Source organism: Aspergillus fumigatus, chromosome 4 (assembly GCF_000002655.1).
Source record: "Aspergillus fumigatus Af293 chromosome 4, whole genome shotgun sequence".
In the NCBI taxonomy this organism is placed as follows: domain Eukaryota; kingdom Fungi; phylum Ascomycota; class Eurotiomycetes; order Eurotiales; family Aspergillaceae; genus Aspergillus; species Aspergillus fumigatus.
This window is the reverse complement of record NC_007197.1, coordinates 3379484-3391511: the sequence shown is the minus strand read 5'-3', so window position 1 is coordinate 3391511 and position 12028 is coordinate 3379484. Positions and strand designations below refer to the sequence as shown.

Sequence of the window (12028 nt, the reverse complement as noted above, 5' to 3'; positions counted from 1 at the left end):
AGCTTGAATTAGGTGGCACTTGTTACTTCGTAGTTAAAATACTCGAACTCCGCAACCACTATGTTGTCTCAGTCATCGACATTGACAAAGCAGGAGTTTTTCGTGAAGCAAGAACTGATATTCAAATTCTTCTTCTTCTTCCTATTATCATTGTTACTTGTTAATAACTGACTTGAACTTGGGAGATCCTCTCTCTAATACCTGATCCTTCAGTGGATTTTGTTGGCTTTCCGTTCATGGCAGCCAAGTCGTCGTCCTTTATTCCGCCTGACTGAGAGGACGTTTTCCTTTTGTCTAATAAAGGCGTCCTACACATCCAAGATGCGATTTCTGGGGAGTATAGCTCTAGTCTTGAGCTCCATCTCTGTAGCCTCTGCAAACGTCCGGTCTCGATCCTACGATACCCACGAGTTCTTCGCTCTCCACCTCGACGACTCCGCTTCGCCATCCCATGTCGCTCAGCTCCTGGGCGCTCGCCATGAGGGTCAAATCGGAGAACTCGCAAACCATCACACATTCTCGATACCTCGGGAGCGCAGCTCAGACTTAGATGCGTTGTTGGAACGTGCACGTGCCGCGAGGAAGATTCGGCGCCGTGCGAGAGATGATGCCACGTCGCAAGAGCAGCACAATGATGCACTGGGTGGGATCCTCTGGTCACAAAAGCTGGCGCCCAAGAAGCGTTTAGTGAAGCGAGTACCACCGCCCGAGAGGCTCGCGAGAACGTTCGCGACCGGCAAAGAGGACCCAGTAGCGGCCCAGTCTCAGAAGCGAATCGCCTCCACGCTCGGGATTACGGATCCCATCTTTAATGGACAGTGGCACTTATTTAATACTGTACAGCTCGGTCATGATCTTAATGTTACTGGGGTATGGATGGAAGGTATAACTGGAAAGGGTGTCACTACGGCGGTGGTCGATGACGGATTGGATATGTACAGCAATGACCTTAAGCCAAACTACTTCCCCGAAGGCTCTTACGATTTCAACGACCACACTCCAGAACCTCGGCCACGACTTAGCGATGACAAGCATGGTACAAGATGCGCTGGAGAGATTGCAGCGGCGCGAAACGACGTTTGTGGAGTTGGCGTTGCATACGACAGCAGGGTTGCTGGGGTCCGGATTCTCTCCAAGGCTATCGACGACGCTGATGAGGCGACGGCCATCAACTTCGCCTACCAGGAAAACGATATTTTCTCGTGCTCTTGGGGTCCTCCCGATGATGGTGCGACCATGGAAGGTCCCGGCATATTGATCAAGCGGGCCTTTGTCAATGGCGTCCAGAACGGTCGCGGCGGGAAGGGCTCGATATTCGTGTTTGCGGCTGGGAACGGTGCAAGCTTCGAGGATAATTGCAATTTCGACGGCTATACGAATAGCATTTACAGTATCACTGTAGGTGCTATTGACCGGGAAGGAAATCACCCCAGCTATTCCGAGTCTTGCTCCGCACAGTTAGTGGTCGCTTACAGTAGTGGCTCGGGCGACGCAATCCACACCACTGACGTTGGAACTGACAAATGTTACTCTTTTCATGGTGGGACATCGGCGGCAGGACCTTTGGCCGCGGGGACGGTAGCACTGGCTCTCAGCGCTCGCCCGGAACTGACATGGCGCGATGCGCAATATCTCATGGTGGAAACAGCCGTCCCGATTCATGAAGACGACGGTAGTTGGCAGGTCACCAAGGCTGGAAGGAAGTTCAGTCATGACTGGGGCTATGGCAAAGTCGATGCGTACGCCCTGGTTCAGAAAGCCAAGACCTGGGAGTTGGTGAAGCCGCAAGCCTGGTTCCACTCCCCTTGGCTCCGGGTACAGCACAAAGTCCCTCAAGGCGACCAGGGTCTAGCCAGTTCGTACGAGGTGACTGAGCAGATGATGAAGAACGCGAACATTGCCAGGTTGGAGCATGTTACGGTGACCATGAATGTCAATCATACACGCCGTGGTGATCTTAGCGTCGAGCTACGCAGTCCTGAAGGCATTGTCAGCCATCTAAGCACCACAAGAAAGTCGGATAATGAAAAAGCGGGCTATGTCGACTGGACTTTCATGACTGTTGCTCATTGGTAGGAAGCCTTTCCACTACAGTTCCCAATTCCAGATTTTTTTTAACCACTTTTCCTTCCCTGCAGGGGCGAGTCGGGCGTGGGAAGATGGACTGTAATTGTCAAAGACACCAATGTGAATGAGTTCACCGGAGAGTTCATTGATTGGCGACTGAATCTCTGGGGAGAGGCTATCGACGGCGCCAACCAAAAGCCTCATCCCTTTCCCGATGAACATGACGATGATCACAGCATCGAGGATGCTATTGTGGCTACCACCAGTGTGGAAACAGGACCTACCAAGACCGGTGTCCCCGGCTCCACGGACGACACCATAAATCGCCCTGTGAACGCAAAGCCCGTTGAAACTCAGACACCATCACCCGCTGAAACGACCGCAACCAAACTAGCTCCACCCGCCGAGACCAGGCCGGCTGCTACGGCGACATCTTCTCCCACACCTCCTGCGGCGTCCGACAGCTTCCTGCCAAGCTTCATGCCCACATTCGGGGCTTCCAAGAGGACGCAGATCTGGATCTATGCCGCCATCGGATCCATTATTGTGTTCTGTATTGGTCTGGGGATCTACTTCCAGGTGCAGCGACGCAAGCGCATTCTCAACAACCCCCGTGACGACTATGATTTCGAAATGATCGAGGACGAGAACGCGCTCCACGGCGGCAACGGGCGTTCGGGTCGCACTCAGCGCCGAGGTGGCGAGCTGTATAATGCCTTTGCAGGAGAAAGCGATGAGGAGGAGCCTTTGTTCAGTGACGAGGATGATGAGCCTTACAGAGACAGAGCTCCAAGTGAGGATCGTCTCCGCGACACCTCAAGCGATGACCGTAGTCTGAGACACGGTGACCACTGATGCATTTACCCTTTTGTTTACTGTGGAAACCCCTTTTTTGATTTTCCTGCTTCTGTACTTAGTAGGCGTTTCGATTCATCTCCAATGCGATTCAGCCTGGTGCCGAATGAAAGATCTGTACATAATCATCATCTGAAGAACAACAAGTCAGTCTTGAACATAATTTGGAGATAATACATGGCTGCCAGTAATTATAAGCTTGACGGTAGTTCTGGTAGATGGAGAGTAATTATGGATAAACTCGGCGGCTGGATGGCTGGATGCTCCTCTAGCCTTGGCCGATGACGCCGTGGTTCTCCAGCTCCCCCCGGCTTCTCCACCAAGCTTGGTTGATGGCTCCTCTGCAACTCTCCATCATCAGCTACCACCCACCAGCACCCGATAGGATATATTCCATATTTCTCGTTTGTCATCAGATTCTCGATACCGAAAGTTTCGCAGCTCTCTGATCATCGGGATCCATCAAACAGTGTCAGTGCCCGAACGCCGTGAGCCAAGACACCGCCGGACGGCAGCCCCTCGATGGATCAGCACGACGACTTTGATAGCGTCTCATGGAGACAGGACCCGGAGAGCGACATCTCTCGGCCCACCACGTCAGGAACAGACGCGGATGAGTCGCTAGAATACAACCGTGATACCAATGGCAAGCGGAGGATGAGTTCAGTTCACGAAGACCCGCCTCAGGCCGGGCCGCTGGCGGACGCCGTGGACCTGGCGGGTATCGGGGATGGGGTGCTGGAATGTCGAGTTGATTCACCCTTGAAAGAGAATGATGGAACTAAGGATGCGTACATTTCGTATCTCGTCACTACACATGTGAGTTACTTTTTCCTGATCAGTGGCCTTGTGTCCGTTTGCTGGCTGCCTGGCTGGAGATGCATGCAAATGAAGTATTGACAAGATGGTAAATGCAGACAGATTTCAAGTCTTTTCAGAAGCCAGACTTTGCTGTACGAAGGCGATTTACCGATTTCTATTTTCTGTACAAGACGCTTTACCGGGAATATCCTGCCTGCGCGGTCCCGCCGTTGCCAGAGAAGCATAAGATGGAGTACGTGACGGGGGATCGGTTCGGGCCGGAGTTCACTTCTCGTCGCGCTTGGTCGTTACATCGGTTCTTGAAGCGCTTGACATTGCACCCTGTCCTTCGTCGAGCTCCGTTGCTCGCCATTTTCCTCGAATCGCCAGACTGGAATGCGCACATGCGACTACACTCTACCCGTACCTCGACGGGTAACTCGGATGGAAGCGGCACGGGGATATTCGACAACTTTACGGACACATTTGTCAATGCATTCACAAAGGTTCACAAGCCAGACCGTCGTTTCATCGAAGTCAAGGAGAAGGCCGACAAGCTGGATGAGGATCTCAACCATGTTGAGAAGATCGTTGCCCGAGTAGCGCGTCGGGAGAGCGATCTTGAGGCAGACTACAACGATCTTGCGACGCAATTCCGGAAACTTGTGCCTCTCGAGCCGGATGTCGAGGTCCCGCTACAAATCTTCGCTGCATCGGTGGAGGAGACTGCGAGGGGTTTCAAAATGCTCAAAGACCACACGGATCAGAACTATCTGGGCTCTCTACGGGATATGGAAGCATACATTGTCTCCGTCAAAGCCCTTCTCAAGACCCGCGAGCAAAAACAACTCGACTTTGAAGCGCTGGTCGATTATCGGAATAAAGCAGTGGCTGAGCGGGACTCGCTTGCCGCCAACCCATCTTCCTACTACGCCTCTAACCCTTTAACTTCATCGCCTGCCTCATTCATCCGCTCCAAGATGGAAGACATGCGCGGAGTAGACCACGAACAATCGCGTCGGGAGCGTGTCCGGAAGCTGGAGCTGCGCATCGACGAGCTCACCCGGGAGGTGGAATCGGCCAAGACCACATCAGAGATGTTCGACGAAGAGGTTGTCCGCGAAGTAGCCGACTTTGAACGGATAAAGGCGGTCGAGTTCCGAGATACGCTAGGGGCTCTTGCCGAGAAGCACATCGACTTTTTCCAGGGTGCGATAAATACCTGGGAGAGATTCGTTGCTGAAATGGAAGGGGACCTCGATAACGATCCAGAGATGTCGGAACATGGTCGCGGAGGGGGTGTGGCAGCATAGAGAACAAGGGAACCGTGAGGTTACTGGATAGGTTGTTTATTACTTCGTTTACTTCCTTTCTTTACAAGGCAGCGATTCTGGTTACTTGATAATCCCCGGAGGGCGTCTTTTCTTGTCTGTTCACTGGCAGCTCTTGCGGCGGTATAGTTCGGTAGTTATCAGTCAGTCCCATGCCGTACCCCCAATCGATACATACACATCCAGGCCAAGTCTGCATGCTGGGTAGGGTAGAAGAACTTTGATGTCTTGAGGCTTAATACACCTTCATCTACCAGTCCCGCTTCGACTGAACCTCGGCGCATTCAAAGTCAATCGGGCTCGGATCGCCCTGAGGTTCTAGGATAGCTGGATCCAATGCCCTCGTCGTGCGTCTCCGAGCTCGCTCCTGCAATAACGTCAGTCGCATTGCGTCTTTTCTGGTAGGGATCACTCACCTCTCGGTATACCTGGTTCGGCGTCTTCTCTTTCGCTTTCTCGCCGGCCGTTAACTGAAGGTAGGTCTCATGGTCGTATCCCACGGCATTGGAGTTTCCCGCATGGGACTTAGTATGCGCGCCTGCAAAGTTGGCGCTGAGCTGGAGGGTTGACGGTGTAGAGGCTGTGACCGTAGTGCTGAATTTGGAGGTAGAAGTCGATGTTGACCTTGACCTTGACGCTGGCGTTGAAGTTGATGCCATTTGTTAACGGCGGGAGGCGTAGTGGATGGTGTCACTCCCTCTCTACTGGTGACTTTGATCTTAAAAGGCCAACTAATTGTATAAAATATCAAGGGAAATGCTACGAGCAAAGAAGCAAACCAACAAGCATAATTGAGTTAGTCAGTTGAGGCCTCTAGTTTAACGAAGATCATCCGCCAGTTATAGCAGTCGTTCACGAGATATCGGCATAATATACCTCTAACAATGGACCTCATCTCAGCCACCTCCTACAAAGTACTTTTCTCTCTCGACTGGGGGGCCACGGTATTACAGTGCATTCGCAATGCATCTCGGGCATCTCAGTGGCAAATGGGACAGGGTTTCAGTGTTCATTGGCTCCAGATTCTGTAATGATCATTCAGCTACAATGGGATTCGTATGATGGAAGTTGTACGGGTTAGTCCGAGAGCAGACTCGTCGTGGTGGCGGAGTTGCAGTCTGCCGCAGCACCACGTCGTGCATGGGGTGTGGCAGTGAATTGATGAAGAATTGATAAGTGATAGGACAGTTAGGGATCACGTCCGCTTATAGTGATGCTTATTCGTTGGGGTACTAATCCATCAGTGTCGAACTAAGGTGATCTCCATGGACGGTTGTACTCTCGGATATCCCGATTGAGCATCTGGCATTGGACAGGATACGGCTGCGAGTCGCTTGTTTGCTGTGGCTGCAGCTGTGTGACAAAGCTATACCTCTCTATCAGTTACTGTTTCGGTCCTGAAGAATTCGCTCGATGGCATGATGCTCATCATCGTCTTATGCTAATAATACCACATAGGGGAAGGTGTTTGTTGCGTTTGCATCTCCGTCGACCGGCTCGGCGTATCGCCAAAACGAGGTGATCTGATGATCGACTTTCAGACTGTACTCCGTACGCTTTAGGCTCACCATGCGCCCTCTTTCTCGGTCGGCGCTCCGGCCCTATATCTGTCCCTCCTGTCGATCGGGGGCTGTGTTACGCAGGAGATTCGCGACTCAACCCTCCTCTGTACCCGAGATCTATGATGTAGTTTGTGTCGGAGGAGGCCCTGCGGGCCTGGGGCTATTGGCCGCTCTCAGTATGGCTCCTATTCGCACTCAATTCGCGCAATTGAGTTGATACACAGTGATTTAGCCGTACTAACCTCGTACAGGAGCTTCTCCAGCCACTTCAAAACTCAAGGTCGCTCTTATTGAGACACAGGATCTAAGCAAGGCCCGCTCGTGGAAGCTCGAACCGCACCAGTTCTCCAACCGAGTCAGCAGTTTGACACCGTCATCTGTGTCGTTCCTCCAGAGAATCGGTGCGTGGGATCATGTCGATGCGAGTCGTGCTCAGGTGTACCAGGAGATGCAGGTTTGGGACGGAGAGACAGGATCGCGCATATCATTCGACTGGTCCATGGAAACATCTCCCTTCGAGGATCTCCCCACTGTAGCGACGATGACGGAGAATGCGAATCTTGTCCGTGGCCTGCTATCACGTATCGAGGTATCAGGTGAAGAGAATCTTTCCATCTTCTCAAATACAACGGTTTCGTCGATAGAGAATGGCATTGATTACTCGAGTGGGCCGGATCTGTCGGCTTGGCCGGTTCTGTCACTCTCTCCTTCTGGCCCCGCGGGACAATCCCAGGCACCTTCGCGCATTGCTGCCAGGCTCTTGGTCGGTGCCGACGGTATCAACAGTCCCGTTCGTCGCTGGGCGGGCATCACGACGGATGGCTGGGACTACGATAGGCATGGTGTAGTAGCCACCCTATCTCTGTCGGAACCCGTTTCGCCTGCATTTCCCACCGGCACCAGAACTGCCTACCAGCGTTTCCTGCCATCCTTAGGCGGTCCTGTTGCTCTGCTTCCTCTTCCCAACAACACCGCAACTCTAGTCTGGTCCACCACTGTCGAAAATGCAGCCTACCTGAAGTCTCTGTCGCCGAGAGCCTTCATCGCCATGGTAAACGCTGCGTTCCGTCTTTCCATGGCCGATCTCAAGTATATGATAAACATGGAACGCCCAGCAAACCCGATCGCCGATGCTGAGAATCCCCACGAAGACGAACTTACATGGCGCCTGCAACATACCCCTCAGCCATCCCACATCCCTCCTATGGTCAACGGAGTTCAAGAAGGCAGCGTGGCCTCCTTCCCGCTACGCTTTCGCCACGCATCGAGCTACATTTCGCCCCGAGTAGCTCTGGTCGGTGACGCGGCCCACGTCATCCACCCACTGGCCGGGCAAGGTCTCAACCTCGGTCTCGGGGACGTGGCTTCCCTCTCCAAGACGATCGAGTACGCCGTCAACCACGGGATGGATGTCGGTGATATCCTGACTCTGGAGCGGTATGCCGCAGAGCGATACGCCACAAACGCCAAGATCGGCGCTGCCTGCGATGTCCTGCACAAGCTGTATAATGTGCCCGGACAGGGGCCGGTTACTTGGGCTCGGAGCTTTGGTCTCGATGTCATTGACCGCTTACCGTTTGTCAAGAGTTTCTTAATGAAAAATGCGCAGGGCTGAGACTGCTTCTGCCTCAGCCGTCATGTCACCTCTCACTTCTATTATCCATTGTCATTCGTGTGTATGTTAGTTTTCGACAGAGGCAGAATCCTGTAGCTTACAGTACTCCACATGTACACTATCAGGGTGGGAACCCAAGTAACCGGAATAAAAAGAAATGGAATGTTAAATAAACTTTTGCATGTCATGCTCCGAATTCAACTGCAATCTAAACTGGGTATTTTGGAATCTTGCAGGAACTCATCGGCCCTGCTTCTCGTTTTCTACATGTCTTTTGTATGTGAATAGCCTGCTATATGTGACGTATCCCCGCTTAATTAAACCCCCGCATCCTCGGTCTTGGGAGCTTCAACCTTGATGGCTTCAAGCTGTTGCGTTACGCCGGAAATATCTGCCTTCGCTGACGTCTGGCTCTGTTTCTTGGCCAGTCTGGCTTTGACCTCGTCGGTGAGGGCAGCCAGGTCGACCAGCACACCTTCCTTCTCCGGATGGCCTTCCTCGAGTCCCAATTCCTTAATACGAACCTGGCCAGCGGCGAGTTCGTCCTCGCCGAGGATGACGGCGAAGGGGACGCCTCCTTGTTCGGCTGCCTTGAATTGTTGGGGGAGTTTGGGCTTGATCTTGTAGGAGAATTCAGCCTACATGGGAACAATCAGCTGGACTCTCTGCTTATACTGTGTAGAGACAATCGCGAAAGAGGCTTACCTTGATTCCAGCGTTCCAGAGTCTCTGGCATACATCCATACGCTCCTTGAGCATACCGGTGAAGCCCTTTCCACCAAAGGCCATGACAAAGACATCGACTTCGCTGCTGCGCAGTGCCTCGGTGCTCTTTTCCCGTTCGAGTCTGGCCTTGGTGATGGAGAAGATACGGTCGACTCCGAATGAGACACCAACACAAGGAATCTGAGCCTTGGGCAAGAACATGCCTACGAGGTTGTCGTAGCGGCCACCCGCGGCAACACTGCCAACACCTAGTGTAGGGTCGTTTGATCTGTCCTCATCGTCGAGGTTTCCGCTCTTGGACTTGTCCTTCTTTCCGGACTTCTGGAGCTTCTGTGCTTCGGGGGCGGAGGACGAGATGGCAGGCGCAGAACCTTCCGTAACAACCTCGTAGATGACACCTGTGTAGTAGTCCAGTCCTCGCGCCAGAGACATGTCAAAGGAAATTTTGTCGAGACATCCGAAGGCTTCAAGGTAGTCCATGAGCAATCCCATCTCCTCCAGACCAGCCTTGGCCGACGCGTTCGCAGTTAAAGACTCGTCCTTCCATAGGGACTCGAGTAGATCCCGAGCGCCCTTGCCAGCCACGTACTTCTCGATCTTGTCAGCCACCTCGCCATGCAGTCCCTTCTCCTCGACCATTTCCTTCCGCACATCGGCCCAGGACATTTTATCCAGCTTATCAACGGCGCTAGAGATAGGACGGATCTTCTCGGGCGGCACCCCGCAGACCTCGAAGACACCGTCCAGGATCTTTCGGTGGTTGGCCTTGATAGTATAACGCCCCTGCCATCCAAGCTCCTCAAAGACTTCTGTCACGATCCGTAGAACCTCTGCATCGGAAACCATAGGATCAAAAGCACCGGCAATATCAAAATCACATTGGTAGAACTCGCGCATGCGGCCCTTGCTCACAGCAGGCTGATCACGGCGATACACCTTGGCAATGTGGTAGCGTTTGATGCTGCGCACGTCGGGGTTCATGGCGAGCCAGCGAGCAAAGGGGACGGTCAGATCGTAGCGAAGAGAGCAGAGCTCGCCACCTTGATCCTGGAGGTCGTAGATAAGCTTGGAGTCCTCGCCATATTTTCCGGCCAGGATCTCACGCAGCTCGAAAACGGGTGTGTCGAGCGCCGTGCCGCCGTGACGCTTGAAGACATCGGCAATGGTCGAGAAGATCCGGTCGCGGAGGAGTACGTCGGACCCGGACCAGTCCTTTGTGCCCTTGGGCGTCTTGAGGTTGAAGGAATTCTTGTTATCCTTTGGCATCGTGTCTACCGGGCGCGAATATCTGAGGGTGAGGGAAGAAGAGTGGCGGTAGTGGGGGATGGTGGGGTCGCTGGAAGAGAGAGTGAGGGTTGTTGGGCGGACGGCTGCTGCGCTGGGAAGGGTCCGACGGACAGGTACGACGACAATAGGATCAACAATTGCTTGTCGTGCAGAGCGCAAAAAGCCGGATTGAAAGTTGAACTTCATCCAAGGGATTGGAACCGTGAAGCAGAGCCGGCTGGTAGACAATAAATCGAAGACTCTCTATATTTCTCTGGTCAGTCTGATGATCTGCTGTTGTTTCTGACTCTATTTCGCCCTTTTTCCGAAGAGTTGCTTGAAATAGCAAATTTCTCCGAGCCCGGCTCTCAAACAGGGATTCAGGGCTTTCGCTTAGGGCAAGTCACGTGTTAATCTTTCCCTCCAAACCCTCTCTGTACGGAGTAGACTAACTAGTGGTGTTTACGACACCACGCTCCGCCATGGTTCTATGAAAGAGCTTATTCAGTACAAGATTGAGGGAGAAGCTTTAGACACTCAGCAGGCCGGAAAGAGACTGGGTTTCATGAAGCCGAGCCAATGACGGAGTAATTGTAGTGTACACAGCGCAGTGACGAACCAACACAAGGTGAATTTAGGCTATCAGCAGTTTCTACTCAATCTAAACTGAGGGCCTTACTATTCGTCCAAGAAATTTCGTTACTTCGCTCTAGGACTTCATTGATCGCCCGTATTCACTCATGGTGTACCTTCTTGAAGGCATAGTGAGCTTTGAAGCCCTCTCCGGCCGGAGAACGGGGCAAATCCTGGCTATCATGGAACAGGAAGATCCAGACAGAAGCATCACACAGAGTCGAATTACACAACCTAGGCACATGTTTCCGAAGGTTTGAGACTACCCCATAGTTTCCGTAAATCGAGCTTCAGTGAAGTGGGGTAAATGTCCTCCGTACGATCGTCGATCTCCATATCAGAGTCCTTGACAGCTGACATATTAACGCCGTTGAGAGCTCTACCTATTTATCAGTACTTGCATTGTCCATATTGCCTGACAGTACACATGATCACCATATTTTGCGACGAGGTCATCCAACCGCACAGCTAAAGCGGATCCTGAGCAATTCAAAACGAGCGTCATCCTGACGGCCCAGCCTACTCGTACCTGCTGTTGGATTCAGCATTATTATCCCTGGAGCGAAAGTACCGGCCGAACATACCTATTTGACCAAGTTCAAGACCAGTGTTGAAATGCATACCGAGATCTTCCCTGAGCAAGTAAATCCGAGTACAATGAGGTATTTATGCCCCACATTATTGTACTATGATTGGCTCCAAGTTTAACCCCACGCGAGGGGGTGGCACATGGCCCAGAAAACCAAATAAAAGCTGGCACTTTCATTCGTCGTCTACGATGACCCTTCCCCAGGTCCCATTGGATGTCACTGCGGGTGTTGGTTGTTGGGTCCAGTGCGTAGGACTCGGTCCCTGGTTGGAATTCTTAACTATTTCTAGATTTTAACCAGCCGCTGCCGATCTGTCACTCAAGAAGCGGGTTATGGCTGGCCTGCACCCACTGAACTGTGGTCGGTAGCTCTTATTCTTTGAAGAATGCCCAGGTTAATGATCTCTGGTTATTATGCCAGGATGTTTTCCTGAACTAGTTACCGTTAAAACTACCTGACGACTTCGCAGCGTACCTAATATACTCTGTAGGTACCTAGACTAGATTCAGCCTATTCAGGTACCTTTTGAGTTCCGTACGGCAGCAAAACATACCGCATTGTGCATTCCATGTATTGTCTAGT

At 52.3% G+C, this 12028-nt stretch overlaps 6 protein-coding genes across 6 annotated transcripts; 4 read left to right on the top strand and 2 right to left on the bottom strand.

Annotated features, from left to right (window-relative positions):
• Window positions 1-321: 321 nt before the first annotated feature.
• On the top strand, window positions 322-2922 carry kexB (kexin kexB; the record flags this gene model as incomplete). Its single annotated transcript, XM_746441.1, has 2 exons — window positions 322-2072; window positions 2139-2922. The coding sequence occupies 2 exons, from the start codon at window positions 322-324 to the stop codon at window positions 2920-2922; spliced, it is 2535 nt and encodes an 844-aa protein (XP_751534.1).
• Window positions 2923-3006: 84 nt separating this feature from the next.
• Window positions 3007-3307, top strand: AFUA_4G12960 (uncharacterized protein; the record flags this gene model as incomplete). Its single annotated transcript, XM_746442.1, has 3 exons — window positions 3007-3068; window positions 3132-3136; window positions 3195-3307. 3 exons carry the CDS (start codon window positions 3007-3009, stop codon window positions 3305-3307), a joined length of 180 nt encoding a protein of 59 aa, XP_751535.1.
• A 137-nt stretch (window positions 3308-3444) lies between these two features.
• On the top strand, window positions 3445-5036 carry atg24 (sorting nexin-4; the record flags this gene model as incomplete). The annotated part of the gene is made up of 2 exons (XM_746443.1): window positions 3445-3741; window positions 3840-5036. 2 exons carry the CDS (start codon window positions 3445-3447, stop codon window positions 5034-5036), a joined length of 1494 nt encoding a protein of 497 aa, XP_751536.1.
• Window positions 5037-5304: 268 nt separating this feature from the next.
• AFUA_4G12940 (uncharacterized protein) lies at window positions 5305-5899 on the bottom strand (the record flags this gene model as incomplete). The annotated part of the gene is made up of 2 exons (XM_746444.2): window positions 5471-5899; window positions 5305-5421 (listed from the first exon to the last, which is right to left on the bottom strand). The coding sequence occupies exons 1-2, from the start codon at window positions 5711-5713 to the stop codon at window positions 5305-5307; spliced, it is 360 nt and encodes a 119-aa protein (XP_751537.1). The 5' UTR covers window positions 5714-5899.
• A 661-nt stretch (window positions 5900-6560) lies between these two features.
• Window positions 6561-8231, top strand: AFUA_4G12930 (putative ubiquinone biosynthesis monooxgenase (Coq6); the record flags this gene model as incomplete). The annotated part of the gene is made up of 2 exons (XM_746445.2): window positions 6561-6792; window positions 6868-8231. Exons 1-2 carry the CDS (start codon window positions 6624-6626, stop codon window positions 8229-8231), a joined length of 1533 nt encoding a protein of 510 aa, XP_751538.1. The 5' UTR covers window positions 6561-6623.
• A 317-nt stretch (window positions 8232-8548) lies between these two features.
• On the bottom strand, window positions 8549-10549 carry AFUA_4G12920 (histidine--tRNA ligase; the record flags this gene model as incomplete). Its single annotated transcript, XM_746446.2, has 2 exons — window positions 8937-10549; window positions 8549-8869 (listed from the first exon to the last, which is right to left on the bottom strand). Exons 1-2 carry the CDS (start codon window positions 10428-10430, stop codon window positions 8549-8551), a joined length of 1815 nt encoding a protein of 604 aa, XP_751539.1. The 5' UTR covers window positions 10431-10549.
• Window positions 10550-12028: the final 1479 nt, after the last annotated feature.